Source organism: Antennarius striatus, chromosome 6, assembly GCF_040054535.1.
Source record: "Antennarius striatus isolate MH-2024 chromosome 6, ASM4005453v1, whole genome shotgun sequence".
Classification (NCBI taxonomy): Eukaryota; Metazoa; Chordata; class Actinopteri; order Lophiiformes; family Antennariidae; genus Antennarius; species Antennarius striatus.
Genome location: NC_090781.1, coordinates 7,448,395 through 7,471,347, shown reverse-complemented (window position 1 = coordinate 7,471,347; position 22,953 = coordinate 7,448,395). Strand labels below are relative to the sequence as shown.

General features: G+C 39.9%; 1 protein-coding gene across 1 annotated transcript in view; it reads right to left on the bottom strand.

Moving 5' to 3' along the window:
* Window positions 1-1,236: 1,236 nt before the first annotated feature.
* Window positions 1,237-22,953, bottom strand: part of cbl (Cbl proto-oncogene, E3 ubiquitin protein ligase) — a 36,929-nt gene continuing 15,212 nt past the window's right edge. Inside the window, exons 3-16 of the mRNA XM_068317329.1 lie at window positions 16,708-16,854; window positions 16,060-16,216; window positions 12,376-12,497; window positions 10,834-10,971; window positions 10,168-10,255; window positions 9,300-9,431; window positions 8,907-9,134; window positions 7,503-7,634; window positions 6,900-7,316; window positions 6,408-6,496; window positions 6,041-6,241; window positions 5,858-5,946; window positions 4,775-5,014; window positions 1,237-4,081 (exon numbers count right to left, since the gene is read on the bottom strand). Coding sequence (XP_068173430.1) covers window positions 3,786-4,081; window positions 4,775-5,014; window positions 5,858-5,946; window positions 6,041-6,241; window positions 6,408-6,496; window positions 6,900-7,316; window positions 7,503-7,634; window positions 8,907-9,134; window positions 9,300-9,431; window positions 10,168-10,255; window positions 10,834-10,971; window positions 12,376-12,497; window positions 16,060-16,216; window positions 16,708-16,854 — 2,476 coding nt within the window. The 3' untranslated portion in view covers window positions 1,237-3,785. The remainder of the gene's footprint in view (window positions 4,082-4,774; window positions 5,015-5,857; window positions 5,947-6,040; window positions 6,242-6,407; window positions 6,497-6,899; window positions 7,317-7,502; window positions 7,635-8,906; window positions 9,135-9,299; window positions 9,432-10,167; window positions 10,256-10,833; window positions 10,972-12,375; window positions 12,498-16,059; window positions 16,217-16,707; window positions 16,855-22,953) is intronic.

Sequence of the window (22,953 nt, the reverse complement as noted above, 5' to 3'; positions counted from 1 at the left end):
ATTCCTGACAGATAAACTGAGACAATGTAAAATCAAATTTATATTTAATGACAGAAACTGTCATATGTACGCAATTTGCAACCAATCCTAGACAAAAAAACATACTGTTGATTCGATGAACTGACAGTTAACTAATTCCAGTGACTTTTACCCAGCTTTTATATTTGTAAGGTAAATTGTCTGGTAATGCAATGCAGTGCAAAGAAGTATCCTGTCAAAAAACACACTATTTGAAATATATTTTAGAGTTCTTAATGGGAAATAAATAATTTATGCAGTTATTTATGCTGAAAATTAAAACTATTACTGTCGTATTTTTCTACAAAGTCTACAGAGATTTATTAAATGCCATCAGTTTTATAAACATGTCTCATGTGTGATGGTAGTTTGATCAGCTGTGTAACAGTGGAAATCACTTTGGTTGTTAATGCTGGAGAAAGGCTTTGGCGAACAGCCAATCATGTGCACAAACTGGAACGTAATGATCCCGTGAACGCATCACACAGTGAGCTGTGACAGGGAACAAGGCCTCCGCTTTGTGGCTGCATTTAGAAATTTGTCAACACAGAAGTACATGAGCTGGCTGCTTCTTTTATTAGTGTTTATGAAATCACCATTTTATGTCGGTGAGTCTTCTGAATGCTAGTTCAACCACTGTGTCCCAAACACCACTGGAGGCCTTTTATCTGCATAATCCCAATGCCTTCGAACGTAGCACCGACGTCACTTCCAGTTTCGACCAATGACATCGCAGATTCACACCACGTGATTTACCTAAATTTTCTGGAAAAATTCAGTATGTTTAGGAATTTTTTTTTTTTAGTTTTAGTTAAAAAGTTAAACCACAGAAAAGTGAACACTGGTTCTCTAATGTAAAAAGAATAAAATAAAATAAAGCTAACCTGTGTTTATGAGGCGGAGCACTGATCTGGAGCCCGTCTTTCCTGACAGGAAGGACATCAGCACATCAAGCTACTCCCGGGTTCTCTCCACAGCGTGTCACCCTTTCCCCATTTTAGACAAAAACTCCAGAAAACAAGCTCTTCTGTTTAACGGGGAGAACTTCCAGCGCTGACAGCCGCAGTGAATCCGCTTAGTGACTGGAAATCATGCGATCTGTCATTGTTGGAATTTACAGCAGTTTTTTTTTTGTTTTTGTTTTTGTTTTGACAAAATAAAAGATAAAAGTGTTATTTCTTCAACATGCATGTCAGCAGAGGAGTCATGTGATGGCATTTACTTCTTTTATTAACAGCACTGTGCATACTTCCAGAGTGATATGAGATTTAAAAACCATCGAGAAGTTAAATTGATAAGCAGAAACATGGCTACATGGAATGACGACTCCCTCCTCTGGCAGAAAGAGGATGCCCCATTGTAGATCTGAGGACCGGCTAGAAATCATTGACCTTTGACCTGTCACGGATGCAAACTGGTGTGGCCGACGAGGAAGAGAGAACAGATTAATGTTATAAAGCAATATTTGTCTTCAGAAATCAACAGGTCGAGATGAACAACTATAAAACCTCCTAAAAACAAGGCCTTAAATGTGAGGCTTTCAAAACATATGGCACTGCTCACAGAATTATTCACACAGTAAACAAAAACTTTGGAACAAAACACAAGTACAGGAATCAAACCAGTCATTTTTTTTCTTTTTATAGCACTAACTATACAGTTTGCTCTTCTTCAGAGTGACAGCATCAAAGCAGAAATCGGTATGCTGTATGAAAACAAAGATAAATAAAACAATGACAGGCTGTCCTCAGAATATCCCATAATACTTTTACAGTAATGAGGATTGGAATCTCCCCATCGATTATCATTCATCTCTCAAGGCAGATAGAAGCAGAGCTAGAGGACGCCCAGACTGCTCAAAGATACTTGTCTGTCTTCATATGTTGAGAGTTCAAGTCCGTGTACCTAAATGATTTTTTGCATTTATTTATCTTTATAATCACAAGTACCTAGAAATGAAGCTGTAGAACACTGGTAATCATGTGCAATAATGTGACAAAGAAAAAGGAATAAGTTACTTGTGTGACTTCTTTGAGCGAGGAGTAAATGTAATTCCTGAGTTTGTCCTTAATTTGAGTCAAATACTGATTTTTAAGGAATATTCTGGGATGGGATAGCAAACCCGTGAGTCGTCTTTTCTTTTTACAGTCCCAGCAATTATTCCCCTTCAGCGGGGTTAACTCCCCCTGACACAGGAAGTGAATCACTGAGAAAATCCCAAATCCATAGAAAAATCTGGACCATTACTGGTCTAGCAGGAGGCTATGATGGGACAGAACAGAACACAACCCGACTAAATGTTTGAACAACTAATGAATGGAGTATTTGTGAGGGCTGCAGACTCACAAACCACCTGCAGGTGAAAGTATGCTACATTATGGACTGGAGGAAGATGGGTGATGCGGTCACTCTAAAGAAAGCTTAATGGTTACACACAGTATTCACAAATGTACATTTAAGGCATAATTGTTTAGCACTAACAATAATAGCAGCAGTAAAGCACTTCTGAATTAATTATATTTATGATTATATTACAATAATATATTACCAAAGTAAATCCATGACATTTTTTAAATGAGTTTCTTAACACTGGATTAGCCATAGACAGAAATTTGAACCAGCAAGCCAGTGAAGTTCAACAAAGACAGAACCAAAATGTTTCCATATCACACAACACTAGCCTGTCTGCTACTGTAGGGTCGCTAACGGTAACGTGTCCTCTAATAACTTCACTGCCGGGCTCTACGGCTACACGAGGCCCCGCTGCTCATGAATTAGGACAGTAGTATGTTTACAGAGCACAATTCTGAGTATACACTGACTCCACATCCATGTTGTACAGGAACAGGGATCATAGAAGAGCAGGTCATGAGGAATAGTGTCTGGCAATCAGTCACGCATGCACACTCACCAACACAAACACAGATAGCGACGCAAAGAGTCAGACAATAGTCCAGACCTGGATCCACTGTCCAGCTGCTTTGAAATAGAAAACGAGTTTGACTTAAAAAAAACAAAAAAAAAACGTACCAAAGCAACATTGTTAATTAAAAGCCATAACAGACTGAATTCATCTTAAAAGCTTTGCTGCACATCTTATAAGCTACTGCTGATCAACACATCCCATCGAGGAAGACACCCTGACTCTTCCTCGTGTGCTGCTTTACTCTGTCTGGCAAGAACGGTCCAAACCCTGATGATCTGGTCCCTGGCTACCCTTTACCATTTGTACCAACAGTGACCCTCAAAGCTGAACTCGTTTTTACCTATTGTATATGCATGTATTGTATATATTACACACATTTAATATTTACTCATATATTAACTTTTCATACATACATTTTACATTTTATTTGTGAGGTGTTGGTTACATTTTCAGCAAGAGGCTTCGACAGGAAAGGTAAGAATCTCTCTTCCACAGGATCCCAATGTGAGTCTGGGGTCAATGCATCCCGTCTTGGTTTTTCCACATGCACTCACTCAGCCCCCACGGTGACATCCCTGAAAACCAGGACGCCTCCTGTAGCGGTTCAAACAAGGCCAGACACTACTGAAAGCGCATGGAGTGCAGGGCGCAGAGTCCCAGAGATGCTGTGAGCTCGTTGGAGTTAATCCCACAGGGGCGTAGGGCGTCAGCCGGCACGAGCAGTAGGTGCTGCAGGCAATGGGCTTTGGCTTAGGTTTGGAGCTGGGCAGCGCCAACGTAAACCCAACCAGGCTGGGCCAAGCTAGGGTGAGACGGCAAACACGACAGGTGCAGGAGTGTGCTATGTCAGAACGTGCGTGGTGGAGGAAATGGAGACGAACTCGCGTAGGATGTTCTTTGCCATTTCGATATTGTTCTGTGCAATCATCAGCGCTTTCTGAATGTCCTGGTAAGAGTATCCCTGACTCATGAGGAGCTCGATCTCGCTACTGATTTGAGGGTTGGCCTCTCCTCCTATCGCCCCGCTGCTGGGGGAAGCGGTGACGGGTGGGGTGGGGCTGGGTCGACGCTCAGAGTTGATTCGTCTGGGAAGGGGTTTGGGAGGTCTCTCCGGCACTTCCATGAGCTCTGAGAAGGCTGAAGAGAGAGAGAGAGAGAGAGAGAGAGAGAGCATGTGGATGAAAAAAAACACCGAGACCACAGTGATTTAAGTATAGGGCTTAAGACTGTGCTCTCACGATGACTTCCTACTGAAAGCTAAAAGGCTTTCTCATAAAACAAAAAACAAAACATTTTTCTATGAAGCCGAATGTTCACTTTAGCTACAAACTGCCTGCTCCATCTCTACACGGCCCCTTCAGCCTGGACTTCACTTCATCACACTGGTTCATTTTTGTACGCAAAATTTGATTGCATACACTGGAGCAAAGTCTGAATTTTAGTCCAACATCAACTTTAGACAGCTACTAGAAAATATGTTATGACACCTGGAAGCAGCAAAATCCTTAAAGCTGCTGCTTTGGTCACAGGAGTTTTGCTGCAGTGAAATATTGTATCAACTTTTTTGAAAAGGTTTTTGTCAAGAAAGAATTAGAATATTGTACTGTTATTCAGTAGCAGCAAAATGTCAAATTTCATATTTCAATTTGCTTCACTCAGGTGAGCTTTAGCGCCACACATTCTGTATCTACAGTAGCACATGCAAGGCTAACAAAAAAAACCTCGAATGAAGCAGGAATGCTGTTAATTGTCCAATAGCTTGTACGAATGTAACAACCTGTTACGGACACAAGTGATGCATTTATCATCGGAAGAGGAAAGTATTCTTACATGCTGCTGCTCCAACATCCGAATCTAGAGAAAGGCGACTGAAAGCAACAGTGGAGGACGAGCTCGATGACGATGATGACGACGAGGATGACCCTCCGAGTTCTGAAAGAGTCCGTCGAGCAGGGGGCATCGGTAGTCGGGGTTTGGGGAAGTCATAGCCGTTTTCCTCCTCTTCTCCTTCTTCGGCAGCGTGCTCTCTGGGGCCATTGGTCAGCGCCAGCGGGGGTAACTCTGAATAGTCTGGGAGGTATTAAAATCAATGTCATCTGACATTAATATATATGACCCAAACAGTTTCATTTGGGGACGCTGGTAAATATTGATTGTGCCTACGTTCACAGAGTTCATTTTACCTCAAGAAAGTAGTGCATCCCTGGGATGCGCTTCAACAAAAATTTGTGCATCCCAACATGATGTTTATGCATCCCAAAAGTAATAACAGAATATATGGCAGAAGCATACGCAAGGATTGAGTTTTTGCTAATATTACAATATAAAAACTAAAACTGTTCATTTTAATGATTTTATACGGTGCACTGGCATCGCGCCCTTCAGCTCCACGTGACCCGCGACAGCTGATAAAGCGGTAGAAGATAGATGGATGGATTTTTCAGTTTTTTCAGTAGAAGTTTTTCAGTAAAAAGGAAAAAATAGGAAAATTACATTTTATTTTTATCAAAATGTTACAGCCCGGTGGTCATTCTTAAAAAAAAAACAAAAAAAACTTTAAGAATAAAGATGTAATACAGCTTTTTTTCTCATTTGTTTTTCACTCAAGTTTTCTTTGCCTTTAATTCATATATTCTCCAGTAGACACTGCACCAAGCTTATAAAGCCTTCTCCACACACACTTTTTGTAAGCTTCATTTTGTCTTGGGTGCTGACATTAGGCCATGCCTCACCCATGGAAACAAAATCACGTTCAAATTCTCTTTTTACCCCATGATAAACCGGATATTCAGAAATGGAGTTTAGATAGAATCTGTGTCATTTTAGCATCAATAAATCTTTGCATGATAGTAGATAGAAAAGTCTGAACGACCAAGGGTCATGGAGATTTTAATATTTGTTATAAATTGATACCTGAATCTCTGGCTTGTTGTGACTTGGCCTGGATGTTGTACATGGCTTCATATGTTAGCAGTCCATCCTCCAGTTCAGTCAAAGTGAGGCTACAACAGAGACAACAATAAAACCATCACTGCTGCAGTAGAGCAATCACCGATGACGTTCCATTTAACTGTGCTGTTAGAGTGTTTTCAGTACCGTGAGTTGAGCACGGAGGTTTGTGTCTGGACTGCTGATGAGGGCTGAGTCTGAGTGTGTCGTGGGACGGGTGGGATCTCCCCTAAAGGCGGAGCCGTGATGGGGAGCAGAATGGGGCGAGAGGAAGGAATCATGTACTCAGATTCCTCCTCGTTGTCACGAACCTCCTCCCCTGTACCCAGTCTTGGGCCTGGAGAAGGTCTATGAAACAATAAAAAAAGGATATTTAAACTAGAGTCTAAGTGTCTGCTTTACAAAAGATTAAAATGGTAAACGTTGAAAGGACGGTATTCCTAAAATGTTTCATGTAGCTTTTGTGATCTACAAGTGAGTTATTTCATGACGTCACAGCGTCAGCACAGCATACCTAATTGCCAGTGAATAAATAGCATTAGCAGAGGATGAGGGCTTGACTTTGTGGTTGTCATAATCTTGACTGGTTGCTGCTGCAAAGTTCTGAAGATAGAAAAAAGCAGAAGTAGAAATTACAAAAACTTTAAAATCAATTCAATTCATATAAAAAAATCTAAAAGCTGCATTCACTGTCTCAGCAATCACTGAACAGGTTCAGACGGAGACGAATCACTTGACTGGGACAAAACAGAATCCAGACCCCACGTGATTTCAGTTTCCTGATGGATTGAAATTATTGCTGTAGCTGCTCTTTGTTCAGCCAAACCACAAATGTGAACAGTTTTGATTGGCTGACTAAGTCTAGAATCCTAGACTGAAAATAGCCTTTGGTCCTATATTCTCTTATCTGGACAGTCACTACCAAAATTTTCTATGCTTTCATCTGTAGCTAATGAATACACATAAAAGCGCTGGTCGTTTGTGTGTGGAGGCCTGTGGTTCTGACCAGCTGCTGGTCCAGACTGAGGGAGCTGTTGTTCTTCTGTGAGTCCGGGCGTGTGTCCAGAGCAGAGGGCAGCGCTAAGGGGAGGGAGTGCCGATTGGAGAGTTCCCTCACACCAGCTCGGATATCCACTCCCAGACCGGAGACTTGGGATGATGAGGAAGATGAAGAAGAGGAGGAAGAAGATGTGGGGGCCTTTGGAACAGGCCGGGAGTTCCAGTCAGTGAGTGGCCTGTTAGGGGGTGCAGGAGGAAGCTTATCTCGAGGGGGCTCCCCCGGAGTGCAGGGTAATGGACGCCTCTGTAGCCGAGTTTCAGCGGCGGTCCCGGCCGAGTGGGGGCGGTCTGGGGGAGGAGGAGGGGGGAGATCCCTCAGTGCTGGGGGAAGGGGGAGAGGTTTGTCTTTGTGATGAGACGCTGCCTGGAGTGTGGAAACAGATAGATGGAGCACATTAAGAGGACATACAACAATGACACCGACAAAGAAACTCAAATCCATTAAGCGTTAGGATCTCTACGCAGACACGAGCTGGACGAGCGACCACACGATGAGACGACGGTGACGACTGTCGATTCTTCTATCGAACATTTCGAGGAGTTCAGTTACCTTGCTGGTGACCCCGGGGCTGGAGGCACCAGGAGGGTTGGGAGGTCTGTGTGGCAGCAGGTCAAGCCGTGGAGGCACAGGGGGGAGAGAGGATTGGGGGGTCATGGACATGGGTGACGGGGGGCGCTCCACCTGAATCAGAGGAAGAATACCAAGCCACCAATCACACCTGATCAGATATGTTTAAAATACAATCAGGAATAAACAATCTATTGACAACTTTTCATCATATAAACAAAAATTCTACAGTTCAATCAGTTGCTGTGAACATATTAAATAATAATAATAATAATAATAAACCTTTATTGTCCCACAGTGGGGGAATTTGTGCGATCGTGGCAGCGGGGGGGCATACATAAATACTTAAATAATATACATACATATTAACATTTGCAACATATGAAATTTACTTATTCACATATTGTAAACATTATTATTATCAATTCTCTCATGTTATTATACACTGTAGAAATTTAATTTGTGAATTTAAAAAAAAAAAAAAAAGACAAAACATGGAACCAGAGAACCCTCAGTGTGAACACAGGACTGAGCTTATGTCTGAATCCTTCTATGATAATTCCATAATCTGCCTTACTCTCTGCAGCTGACTGGCTTTGCATCACAATGTTTCTCTAACAGTGAAACCCAGTCAGACAGACTAGGGCGGGTCATGGTGTTACAAAGATAGCTTAAGAACAAAAATTCTCAAAAATGTCTCAAAATCTATTCACCAACTTCTCTCCAACATTTCCACAACATTTCCACAACATTTAACTGAAATCTGTTTAAAACTTCATGAATTATCCTGCATTGAAACATACATTACACAGACACAAACAAGCCAAAGGCACCAACCAAATGACATTCTTCAACTCTTGGTAAAGACAAGAAGCACAAAATACATATTAGTATAATAAGCATATATACTGTAAGTACTTAACAGCATATTTAAAATAAAAGCTCAAACATGAGAGAAAAGCTGCATTAGTGAAACAAAACAAATTTCAGGGACAACATCAAAGTGTGAGTGGTCTTATCTCCTCAAGAAGCAGACTAATGCACACAGTTTCTCAAAGGTAGATGAAAGATGGAGGACAAGAGAATACCCCAAATATCAAGACAGAGAGGGAAAAAAGCTGCTGCCTTGCCACCAGGAAAGTTGGAGATAAAAGACTCTAGGTATGAGCTGTGAGTTTGAAGCCCACAAAAAGAGAAGAGGACATGACAAGGAGTGTTTCATTTTTACAGAGACAGGTCTCATAAAAACAGAGAAGAGGTGGGAACCCCTGAGGAGGACCCCTGAGGTGCACCCAGTGCATCAAACTAGCTAAGCTTTCAAGTTCTATCAATAAAAAAATAAAATACAAAAAATACAATTAAGTCAACATCTTTACACAATCTCACCTTTGCACAGGCAAGTTTGCTCATCATCAGGTGGGGGTCTTCAAGTCTGTCGTCCTCGTCGTCATCATAACAGGGTGAGGGTGCACCTTCAGCTCCAAATGCGCTCCTGCACGAGCCTCCGCCGTTATCTTTGGGATCCTTGGGGTCAAAAGGATCCACAACGATGGGCTCTGTACCCTTAATCTCACAGCGACAGAAGGGGCATCCTGTTCCTTGACCCTCGGACTCCTATGAAATAGTCATAACAACAACCGGATGAGTGTAGGTTATGTTTTATGTCTGCAGAGAAAGAGCACTTTACGCCGAGTTACTCTCTCAACAAACATGAGAAATGTCATTTTACTATAAAAAGTCAACCCAAACAAAATCCCTTCGTCCCCCCACATGTCGTACCTGCCAGGCAGTGAGACAGGATGTGCACATGAGATGACCACAGGGTTCGATCTTCACATCTTTGTCATTCTCTGCACAGATCTTACACAGCTGGAATGTGGAGCCCATCTCACAGTACAGCTCATACTGCTCCTGAGACGAGAAAATGAGAAAAATGTGAGATCTCTGTGCCTGAAAACAATGACATCATTCACTATTTAAAGTAATTTCAAAGACAACAGGGATTTGAAGCTAAAATGTAGGGGTGAATATTTATTTTGTCTTTACAAAACAAAGAAATGTAATTTTGAACGCTTAAATCAGGAAAGATAATTTAAGAACAATCTAATAAAGGTCTGAAATAATGTCACGGTAGCTGGTATGTGTAACATTCAACTTCGAAATAAAATGTTGACTTGCTGTGTAATAAAACTGACTCACTAACAGTTGACATGACAGAGAGAGATAACCAGTAGTCATAATGTTATGGCTGATTGGTGTCTTTCCTGTAACACTTAAAACATTTCCAAACTGTACATCATATTTCAATGAGAGAACAAAACACTGCTTGGTTGAAGGTGGTCAAAATATCAAGTTAAAATATTAGTAAATATAGACTTAGTGTATTAAAATCATTCATGTAACTACCGTACAAATAATTTCCACTGACACACATTATAAAGCATGGCTTTTTACATGGGTGAACTTGCAAATTTTTTAGGTTGCAAAATACTTATTGGCCCCACTGTATTTGCAAATATTTTACATATTTTATTTAGAAACTACGTTTTCTCAGCTAACTCAGTTTTAGTCATTTATCATACTTTTCATTTCTTTTTTTATCCACAATACACTGTCAATAACATAATAAGACCACGGCGATTCTGACCTGCGTCACTTTGATGTGGTCCTGAGGCGAAGGCTCACACAGTCCTGTCAGATCTGGGTTTTGTGTCCGACCATCAGGAAACAAATAGCTGCAGATTCAGGGGCAAATACAATTACAAGGTATGAACAAGGAATGAACTCACCTGAAATAAAGCTTAGCTGTTACACCATTAGTTAGTTTAATCACACTCCAGGTACGGTGGTGACAGCAAGACCTGTTCTGTTTGGCCTATTCATTTAATCAGGCAGAGTTTTAATAACATCACCATTTTGTCGCACATGGATGCAATCCCGATTTCATTAATGTTTTGGATGTAAGTGATGGAATGTATAGGCTTTGTGAAATTAATATCAGGATTTGAATTCAGGTTGGCAGAGGACAGCTGCAGAATCCACAAATAAATCAAGGGAGATGAGATTTACACCAGTTAGCAAAAACACTGGAATTACGACAACAGGTAATGTGATGTATCTGATTTGGTTTGGACCCAAAATCATTCTATTATATATTTTTGGAGAGATGTGTACTTTTTGAAATGGCGCCAAAGAGAGGCCCTGCACATCACAGGATGATATATAACTTATTAAAATCGCAACCAATGAAAATCCAACCACAGAAACCGAGAGCAGATGCCCAGATGAAAAATAACAATACTTGTATTCTTACAATCCTTCCCTGAAGCCATCTATGAGGGCCTGGAAGAGGGGCTTATTGTGGGGAATGGTCTGGAGTATGTTTCCATCTGCCGTCACGTAGCCAATGGCCCACTGGCCGAGTCGTGTACAGCTCAGTCGGAAGATGTAACTGATGAGACAGACAAGAGGCAAGCATGAACCTGATGAGTGAATCTCAGAGGACTGGAATGGCAATGACAAATACATCAAATCAGTACATGGGAAATGTGCACTTTAAATTTCAAAGAAAAAAAACAACTAAGCAGTATTTGAGTTGCGCCAGACTTACAGCACGAGCTTCAACAACAACACAAAATTCAACAAACAAATGTTCCGTAGCAGTAAAAGACACCACATCAGTACTTGGCTGTTATGAGTAGACAGTTTTATGTACAGTATGTGTGATCTGCTCCTGAAACAAAAGCCACCACCAGAATGAGCCGTGCTCTAAGTTGTAGACACATGAACAAAACAAAAAAATTCTCTAAAGCAAAGGTCACCACTTAGGCGTGTGTAGCAGGTTTTGTGACTGAGTTATGCTTTGAAACTAATCTTACATTACATATTCTTTGCCTCACCTCATTGGTGAGGGATAATAAGACATGCTAGGGTTGGATCACTATATGGCACTGGTATGTTTCTCTGAAAAAAAGTGATTAGGTGGAAAAGGTTCAAACGTTCTTGAGCAAACTGTGCAGGCTATTGTTCTTGAAGTGCATTTGTTCCCGTGTAGTAACCCTAATACAGACTGTTTTATGCATTGAACTATAATCTCGGCAACAGATCACTGATGGCCTCATGGTGTGTCGTAGTGCAGTGAAGACACAGAGTCCATAATCAAGACAACCGCTGGCAAAACGAGGTGGATTGTAGCATTTGTAACCAATAACAGAGACACAGGTCCACAATGTTGGTTTCTTTCTCAGCGTAATTCATATAATTCACTGATAAACCAATTGGTTGTGCAGCAACATTAAGTTTCAGGATCCCAGTTTACATTATTATGAATATACTCCTGTTCATGTCTTCACAGGAGCTGAAATTCTGCATCTGACAGTTAAAATGAAGTCAAATATCCACATCAGATTCCAGCGGAAAACAGAAATACAGTTATTACAGAATCTCACTCATTACTGAACTTTGTCAAAAAAGATCATAACACGCAGAGAAGAAACAAAAACAGTTATGTATCTTTAATATAAATCTCAATGCACTTCTTCAGTTCCGAAAAAGCCTCTTGGATGAGAGATGAAACATCTTCAGCCAACCTCAGCAAGTCCAGTTTATTCATCTTTTTTGCTCCTCGATTTTTACGAATGTTTTTTTAGATATTTTTATCATTATCATTATTGGGAATCAGATAAAGACTAAACTTGTTCCGGAAACACTGTGTACTTGACACATGCATGCAAAGCGGTAGCACTTTGTTATATAATGAATATAATCGTCTGTACAAATATTCACTCATCAACAGGACATATTAATGCACTACAATGTATGTGTGTCTATGCACGTATGTGTACTTCTCTCTCACCTGCCAGGCTTGTGGATAAACTTCTGCAGTCGTGCTTTGACCTCATCATAGGTGAGAAAGGCCATGTACCCTGGGTGAGTCACTGCCAAGCTGTTCCAGTTCCGCAGGAGGGACGACCAAGGCTAGACAAAAAGAGGATGAGGCTCATGTCAGTAATCAGGCATTATGACCCTAACATAACTGACTATGGCTCTGACTCAATACTATTTTATAATGACCATTTCAGCAAGGGTAAAGCAATGCAAAAAGAAATCTAAGAAAAATTTGCAGCACTTCAAACAGCAGGTAACTGATTCAATGTCATCTAGAGGAGCAGAATGAAGAAAATGACACGGTCTTCAACACACTGCTCTCAATACTGTCTATAAACAGGGATAAGTCAACTTTACAGAGGCTTAGCTCAACATGACTCCAATCAAGGAACCAAAAAATAATTACAGTAGTGAATATAAATATAAAATAAATTCTGTTACACCAAAACTCCCTGGGTGTGATAGTGAGCAGATGTCTCTCTCACTAGTCTGTGTGGTATTTCAGAAGAAACAGAATTATGCAACACTATGAAACAGCAGTTTTAATGTAGTCACCTTTTAAAAAAAAAAAAAATCTATATCACAATATCAAAGAATTTCTGCATCAGATATGTGTAGCTTTGCCATATCCTTCAAAATGAATTAATTATACTAAATTATACATTTTAACCACTGACTACTGTAACATCCAATGCTTGTACTTTCATTTATTATTTTTAGACATCGAGTTACATCGATGGCTATGTTAAGGACATTTTTGGTTGTCAAGAACAGGAAGTTGGTTGTTGTTTGATTGTTTTGTCTTCAACCAGATTGTACAAAGAACAATAAACTAAGACCAAGTCATGTGTGAATGAGAATGTTGTATTTAAATACAGAAAGAAAGAAATCCTACACATTATGCCTCAAACTATTCAAAGCAAATCAATGGTTAGAATTGCTATGGTTGGTCTTTGCTACATCATCCTAACACAATGTCTGTGCATCAAGCACAGAGCTCAAATGGCCAAAGGGTCACTTGAAGACATTTAGAAGGTTTTTCCAGAAAAAAAGTGTCGTAGGTTAAGATGGTCTTTACTCCACTTAAATGTAGCTGGGGATAATGCCACCAAGGAACTTTATATGTATAATTCATGTCAGCATGTAATTCACATGTATACATGTAGGAAAATTAAGAAACATAAATCAGTGATTGTTAATTAAATTACATTGCTGATCTACCAAACCATAGATAAATATGACAACATAGGGTCTAAAGAGGTGGAGGTTTGTCCTGGAAAGGAGAGGAATGAAGGTTAGCCGCACTAAGACAGAGTACGTGTGTGTGAATGAGAGGGACCCAAGTGGAAGAGTGAGGTTACAGGGAGAAGAGATCAAGAAGGTGGAGGATTTTAAGTACTTAGGGTCAACAGCCCGGAGCAATGGAGAGTGTGGAAAAGAGGTGAAGAAGTGTGTACAGGCAGGATGGTAGGGGTGGAGGAAAGTGTCAGGTGTGATGTGTGATAGAAGAGTTTCAGCTAAAATGAAAGGAAAGGTGTACAAAACTGTGGTGAGACCAGTGATGTTGTTTGGTCTAGAGACAGTGTCACTGAAGAAAAGACAGGAGAAAGAGCTGGAGGTAGCAGAGATGAAGATGCTAAGGTTCTCTTTGGGAGTGACCAGGAAGGATAGGATCAGGAATGAGTACATCAGAGGGACAGCACATGTTAGAGGTTTTGGAGATAAAGTCAGAGAGGCCAGACCGAGATGGTTTGGACATGTCCAGAGGAGAGATAGTGAATTTATTGGTAGAAGGATGCTGAGTTTTGAACTGCCAGGCAGGAGGCCTAGAGGAAGACCAAAGAGGAGGTTTATGGATGTAGTGAAAGAGGACCTGAAGGTAGTTGGTGTGAGAGAAGAGGATGCCGAAGACAGGGTTAGATGGAGGCAAGTGATTAGCTGTGGCGACCCCTGAAAGGAAAAGCCGAAAGGAAAAGAAGAAGTGTGATAAGTTTTGTCTTTGCCTCCTCTACCTTTTCTATCATTTCTACTGCTTGTGAATTATTATGTAGTGCCTACACCCCCTTGAATATCCACCAAAATACTCAACAATGGGTTCTGTCCCAACGCTTAGAGTATATACCTGTAGATGTAAATAGATGGTTGTATTTAAGCCTTTGCCTTATCAAAAATATTTGCACATAAGCAGTATGATAACACTGTTATACTAAATAGAAAGGTGTCGAGAATTCATTGTTGGGGATTATTCTACAAATGTTCATTGTTGTTGCATCTGGCAAGAAGAATATGCAAATATAATGATTATTGTCTTTTAGAAGGATTCCAGTGTGATAAGCAGTCTGGGAAAAACACAGGCCTATGGAGCAACAACAGACACCCCATAAAATGACAGTCATTTCCAAACAGTTTAATTTCAGGCCTGTCTGACGTGAGTAAGTCAGCAGACATTCAGCTAACAAGTTGATAGAGTTAACCAGAAAAAGATGTGGCTGATTGGTTTAAAGCAGCAGTTACCAAACTTTTCAGTCCGCACACCCACTTCTACCTCCCGACTTAGCTGACGCACACCCAATGCCCGAAACGTGAAGAAGAAAAAAAGAAAGAAAAGGCGTAGTCTTTATAGCCATATAAGTATCAAGTTTAATAATATAGGCTCCTGTCAACACAGAATAGATTGTGCAATAATTGGCCTAATGATCTCTCACTTTAGAAACGGTGGGGAGAATAATAGTTACAATATAAAAATGACAATAATAATACTTTAAGTCAAAATGGTCGCCAGGCGAGCCGACTACAGATAAGTGATGAACAGCATTTATTACTATATAACAAATAGGCCTAGTTAAAAAACTAACAGTTATTAAATGGTAACAAATATGCTACTCCGCCACAAAGAATCAAAATAACATATGCCCAAGTTCAACATCATATTTTCTCTTTCGAGTACGAGTCTCATTGTGTTCTTTACCCCCTTCTCCCAATGAAGTGTCTGGGTGAGTTTTCTGTGTTCTGTGCTTCTCATTTTAAGTTTCCCCTGTCTCGTCATCATCACTCTTTTTCCTGCTCGATTTCTTCAGCCTGGTAGACTGCACAGCTCTCACTTGTGGCCAATGTATCCTGTCCTCTTTCATTTCTCCCAGATTTAATACTGGACAGACTGCCCGTTTTCAACCAGTTATGCATTTCGGCATATTATTGTTGTTGCTATCACAACATGCTAGCACGTAGCTAGGAGAAAGCCAAGTGCATTTTGGGTTTTTTTTTTTTATTTAAAATTTTCCCAAAACGTCTTAATTGAAAATTACAAATGATTTACGCGAATGAATTTAAATATTTAAACTGTTAATCCTCCATTAAAAAGTGTCCAAATTATTTAATTATTTATGTATTTCAAGGTGCTCAGCTGCCATTACACTCCATAGCGGCAGCTCGCGCACCACACTTTGGGAATCCCTGGTTTAAAGTCATCCATGATGTTACTCAAATGAAATCTAACAGAGTCTAAGACTTCCATGAATTACCCTCTTTATCCATCTTCAAAATCACTGCCTGTCTTTGTACTTTTCTCCTCTCACAGACCGTGTGTGTGTGTGCGTGTGTGTGTGTGTGTGTGTGTGTGCGTGCGTGTGTGCGTGCGTGGTGTATTCAATACCTGGAATAGCCTGGTGAAGATATCAAATTCAAAGACAGAGATGTAGTCGTTGCAGGTGAGGTCTATGGTGGATTTGAGGGCCATGGCCTCAAGTCCAGAGCTGATGGGATGAAACTCGTGGAGGGATTGACGGAACACTTTCCAAGGCACAATCGTCCTGTATCACAAAAACAACAGTAGATACTTCCCCTCTTGCCAAAACTGAAACCAAAAATATAACACTATCAACAAAAACTCAATGCAGACTATCTCCAAGCTTTAAGTATAATGTCAAGTTCACCAAGTGTCAAAAATGTCTAAATACAGATGTGAACTGCATTTCCTGTAGAAAACTAAAATTCTAAAGAACCAAACATGATACAAACAAAAGCTGGTTTGGTGCATTTAAAAATGTTGCGGGTCATGAATCTGATGCGGTGTCTGTGCACATGAACCAAAGACTGATGGCATCACATAGAACACTAGTTCTTGCAATATTTTTCATTGACACCCCAAAAGGGAAAGATATTTACTGCTTTTGACTATTGTAGAGCGAGGGAAAAGATCACACTTTCTTGGCAGCACCATAAAAAAGGGCAATATGCTCATTTGGAACTACTGAGATAACACTGTATTCCAGGCATCATAACTATAACAGAATGGGCTCACTTGTCCCCAAAGGCACGCCTCCAGAACTCTGCAGCATCTGCCTTGGTGATGCGGAAGTTGTCTCCCTGAAACAGACCATTGGGGAAGATGGCCTTCAACTCTGCTAACATGTGGCTGAAGATCAGAGACAGCTTGGTGAGATTCCGTCTGTGTGCATCACAAGAAAAGGAGAAGAAGTGAGACTTGATGTCTATAATAATCACACTATACAAGCCTAAATAGAAACGATATACAAGCACAGTGTGTTCACTTTAAATGAGAATATGTATTATATAGAAGAGGGGATTAAACTTGATCCTGAAGGAACCTGTAAATTCCTAGACGGTCACTGGATTCTGTATAACAGAAAAATTTAAATTTGCAGATGCATAAACAGCTCAGCAAAGTTTGTGTAAAAAATAAACATTAAACTCATAAATATATAAACAAAATGTGTTCTTGGTTTGTTTAGATTATGTTAAGAACCAACTTTTTCTATTTCAGATTGAATAGTGACAAAAGCGAACATTTATTCACAATTCTTGTTCTTCAGTCTTTGTAACTCTGAAAATGCAAACAAGGCAGTGATACTATGACAAATACAGTAAAATCAACCTCCTAAAATGATCTGCATCAAGGCTATGTTATGTGTTATTGGATTTAGTTACTTTAGCACGTGTTCTCCTGAATGTATCCAAGAACATGTGGAAATGAGATGGTTTTCACTTTTCATGTACAAATACAGGCCAAAGTCTGCTATTCAAAAGTTAAAGTTATTAACATCCACAAAAAAGACATTAGGCACTGTGAAAGATTACACTCTTAAACTATGTTAAGTCTTACAATTGTCAGTGGCTGCTCAGAAATAATAATAGTAATAATAATAAACAGGTATGGAAATTGAGAGTAAACCTGAATAATTATTTTGTTTTTAACAAGCAGCTCAACTTACGCTGTAACTTAGGCATAGTTTGAACTATAACAACATGGAATATTGTGCAGTTTCATTCGAAATAAAAACCTTTCAAAAGTCACAGTGATAGCTTTGATTGTATATTAGTGGACAGTTCTTTGCCACAACTGTCGAACTCTGTATTTTCGAGTTTAGTCAGCGAGATGTTCAGTCAGGTGGGTCCTGTGCTTTGTTTTCATGATTTCTGTGAATAGAAATGCAATCTCACAGACAGACGTACTGTAGATCCAAAGTAAAAACTTCTCCTTGGTCGCTGGGTACCTAAAGGTTATTACCCTTCTCCCCACCTCGGATTTCAATATCACTTTGAAGTTTAATTTTTTTCCATGTCCACATGTGGAAAAGCCAAAACTGCTGAAGAGCGTCTGTCGGTGGATACAACAATGGCAACTAAGGAACTCGGGGAAACTCCACAACTTTGTGGCACAACAAATCAAACGGTGTGCCAGGAGCTGCTGGGGCACCGCCAGTTGTTAATATTATGACACCATTATATGAATGGGAAAGATGCTGTTGTGCACATAGAAAGATTTGAACCTTTTGTGTAGTGTTGTCACAATTAGGCAAATTGTACAGATTAATTAGTTAATTTTATTAACAAGTACAGGGGCGGCAGTGGCTCAGCGGTAGAGTGAGTCATCCAGTTTTCCCAAGATCTGCGGTTTGATTCCTGCTCCCACCCAAAAAAAGAACCACCTGGAGTGTGAGCTGACAGTGGGATGTGTCAGCTCACCACCGGAGCATTGCCGAAGCACTCTTGAGCAAGGCGCCATCCCCCTTGACAAGTTGCTCCACAAATGGGCTGCCCGTAACTCTACCTTCCCCTGCATGCCTACAGGCACCCCTGTGTGTGCGTGTGTGACAGGGATCTGTACAAACTAACATTCATGCATGAGTTTGAAGTATTCCCTAACTAGAGTTTTCTCTTCATTTCCCTTTGGGGATCAGATTAGTATATAAAATAAAAAAATAAAAATGTTGGGAAAATGAGTATGGAGTTGAGGACTAGAGCAACTTTGGTTGATATAAAACACAAATCTTACTGAATTTGTTCTGAAATGATGAAGTTTATGTGAACCATGCCTCAGATAGAACTTTCAGAAGATTTACTATTGTTGATTTACACAAAGCTGGCAAGGTTTACAAATGATTTCAAAGTCTCAGGTTTCAGGTGTTGAATTTATCAGTTGTAAAATGGAAATGGTGCTATCCTGGAAAAACAGATTTTCAGCCAATGAAGTATGAGATCAATAAAGCTTTACACCACTTCCTACACAGTTATTACAGGTTTTGATTGTTTATACTCAAAATTAAAAGCCTTGGAAAACTGTTTCCTGAATGACATGACATGCAGGCAGGTTTCCAGCCTCATGGAAAAAATAACCTGATGCCTATCTCCGAGCATACAATTTGCTGCTAACCATGATATTCTACTAACAGAGCCTGAGATGGGTTGACTATGCCCCCTCATAGACTTTACTTCCCCTCATAAGTCTCCATCTCTACTAAAAGAGAACCAGAACAGGAAGACATGAAGATCACGTTCAACTTGACTTTCTCCAGAAAGTTTCTCATCAACTTCTGGAAGCTTACTGGGGTAAGAGAAAGAAGGAATTGGTTCCAGACAAACTCGTGCACGGACTTTCACACTGTTTGACTGACTCGGAAAGAACAGACATGCAAAGGGTATTCAAAGCGAGGTGTGAGGAGGGAACCAAAAACTGGATGTGAACAGTGTAACATTAATTTACGTGTAAAATGCTTTACAGCAGGTGGTATCAAGGCACAGTGGGTAACTGTCACCTCACAGCAAGAAGGTTCTGGGTTTGATTCCTTGCTGTGAGGAGTTTGGCTGTTCTCTCCGTGTTTCTGTGGGTTCTCTCCAAAACATGCTGCATAGTGATCACTCAAAAACTGACCGTAGGTGTGAGTGTATTCCTGAGTGACTTTTTTACATGGCAAGTGATGTGCATCCGGACATCCCTGAATATATTTTGTGATTACATTTTACTTGTTTATTTATGTGTTCATATATATTTTGAAGATTGACAACATATAGAGTAAAATGCAAGATTTATGTATATCTCAATATAAACGTGATAATGTACTACTTTTAATTATTTGTAATTTTTTTCTGCATGCTTGTAATTTTTGACTTGAACTTGAGAGAAATCATGTCTAGGGCAGCAGTACATGATGGCCACCAGGGAGGAAAGTGTTAAATAATTTACTGGATGAATCCCTTTTTATTTTTACTACATATAACACACACCATATTTACACACCAGGTCACACACCTGACATATTGTATTACTACAACGCCACAACCACTCCACCTCGCCAATGCAGGCACCCCTTCACAATTTCTTTGTTTCCACACAGAATGTTGGGGCAGAATTGAGACACGTTGCATACAGCAAAAACAGTATGTGAATGGGTCTATGCTCACAACCACTACACTGAACACTCAGCACCTTAATGAACAATTAAAATGGTTTAAACTTGTGAAAGGTTAAATTTAATTAAATTATACAATTTAAAAAAAAAAGCTATAACAAAAAGTGGTTTCATGACTGCCAAGCAAGTCTGTGGAGTTAAACACATGCAATAGATGAGTTTTATGCAAACATCAGTTAAAATACACCTTAAAAAAGCAAAAGATGCATTGTATGAAATTGGGTACATAATTCTTGGTAAGAAAAAACTGAACAGGCAAATAATACACACACTGAATGTTGTTGTAACAGCCAGCATTCATATGTCATGAATAACTCAAAGCAAAACAAAGAATGTGTGCTTTCAGTGGTTTAACTGGCATCAAGCTCACAGGGTGGCACAGCTGTCTCTACTAGATTTACACAGTGAATGACAGTCTTTCAGCCTGTGGCAAAGACAGACTTTTGAAAAAGGCAATTTAAATGTAATTATGAAACTCAACAATCAAGGTTCAAATGCAATTTCATACGTCGAAGGATAACCTAATTTTTTTTTAACATCAGTATATCTCAATTTGTGCATGCCGCTCCATCTAATAATATCAGCTCTGTACTACATGCCTGTTTGTGTGTGTAGGTACTGTGCACAAGCCAATGCTCACACAACTGTTGCTGCTAGTTAAGCATTTATGCCAAGCCAGACAATGCAGGGTCAGTGTTCTCTAGGCGTAGAGAGAACGGCCTGTTGACCTTTTCTGGATAATCATGTCCAGTATTTTCTTTTCCCTCTCTCTAACACATTTTTTACCATGACCACAGCATCAAGCGAAAAGTTTCTTTCTGAACATTAAGGTTTTGTCAACCATCCCCCTCATGCTATAGACTGACCTCTGTCCTTGCAGCTGGCTGCTCCCTTCCTGTTTCCTGCTGTCTGTGATAAAGTAGTGCAGCTAGGAAGCCAGTAAGGGTTAGTCTAGGAGAATGAGAGCCCCCTGGTTTTACAAGAAGCTGCAATATCATCAGGACCACGACAGGCATATTGAGTTCATGTTGAAGTGACTGAATTAGTTGCAGTAAATTGTATAACAGGTCTGCACAACAGAAATATCTATACCAATATCAGCATCTCACACATTACCCAACAAAAATAAAAATAATTTTCATCCTATAAGGACTTTTCTATATCTTTAACTGTCCATAACAACCTAACTTGAGAGCATAGGTTGTTTTTTTTTGTTGGTAAAAATACCCAAACACTTTTGTTAAACTTCAGAAAAGGACTTGAATATTGCAACTGAAAGTAATCAATTTACTGGCAGATAACTCGGTTTGAGAGTCTCAACTTGTAGATCAGTCATGAAAATGAGCTACTTGTAAGTTTTGCTTTTGTAACAAGCAGCAAAAATGTTGTTTGTCCTGAAATAAGACTATTTCACGTGAGCACATAACAATATCAACACAGACACAATGTATTGTGTTGCCTTGTAAGAAGAAATGCAAATTGAGGTGTGGTAGAAAAAAGAGAACTAGCCTTTTTTTAAAAAAACAAAAACCCTTTGAGGTAAACTTAAATAACAAGTAGTCAGTCAGTCAGCACTTATCTGCATTCATATTGGAGATCTGCTAGTGATTTATGCCTTTCAACATTCCTTCACTTGACACTATCTACGTTTGTCTGTCATTCCTTGGAGGGTTTCTGGGGCTGTACTTCTGTGCATCATTCCTTGCTTGACTGCATGTCTCTTCTGCTGCTTCTTTGTCCTCCTCCTGTGCAATCCTTTCTCACGTACAGTATACAAACTCCACCTGTCTTACTCTCTCCAATGTCTACTTTATCCCTGTGATATAGACCTTCTTAGCACACCCAATGATCCATAGTGAAAAAAAACACCAAGCTGGAAGATCATTCTTAATATCATTGTGGATAAAATTTATCAACTCGTTTTGATTACTTTGGGGGTTTTTTTAGAGAGAGGTAGGATGTAGCCCAGGGAACAATCCATTACTGACTGTCAAGATGTAGATAATCACATATATCCACAATTAGCTTGAATAATTTCTAATCATTGAAGGTCTGCAGTAATTACAAGACTTTCAACTCTACCATCATTGATAATTTTGATATATTATCTGATTAAGGTCTACCACATATCCAAGTTTAACATAAAGTACCGTAATATTCCAGATCTCAATGTAAACAATCATTGCTATTGTGTAGGCTAATATATCCACCCCCCCCACACACACACACACACAAAGAAGGCCCTACACCTAAGCATGCAAATTTGGAGAGAACGATGGTAGAGCGACGACGAGCAGCCGCATCGAGCTTAACAAGCAACTTGTGGGGGTTGGTGCCTTGCTTTAGGGAGCACTCAGGAGGTAAACAGTTCGCACTCCATAGTATTTTGTCTTGAACCGGCCACCTTCCAGTCCTCAAGCCAACACCTCGTGGACTGGGCTACTGCCCCCCCGTTTTTTAGAATTTTGCTGTCAATGTCATGAGGTTACATTGCCAGTTCTCTTGATGCACTTTTTCCTCCACAGTTCTGAGACATGTTTCCGATGTCTTCATAGGTGTGTTCCCACTAACAATTAAGTGACAGTTTAGGTAATGAGAAAGTGTGTCCAAACTTGGTCTTCATTTTTGTCTACAAATTTAAAAATATCAACATAATTACAAATCACAACATGGATTTTGAGGTTTTTTTTGTACATTTATAACTACATTGTGTGTTACAATTTAGTACATGAACATTGTTACACACAGACTCTTAATACAATGTTTTTATCAATGTACCCATTCCTGTACAAATTTCAATACGTTAACTCATTTACAAATCTGATTGTGCCTGTGAG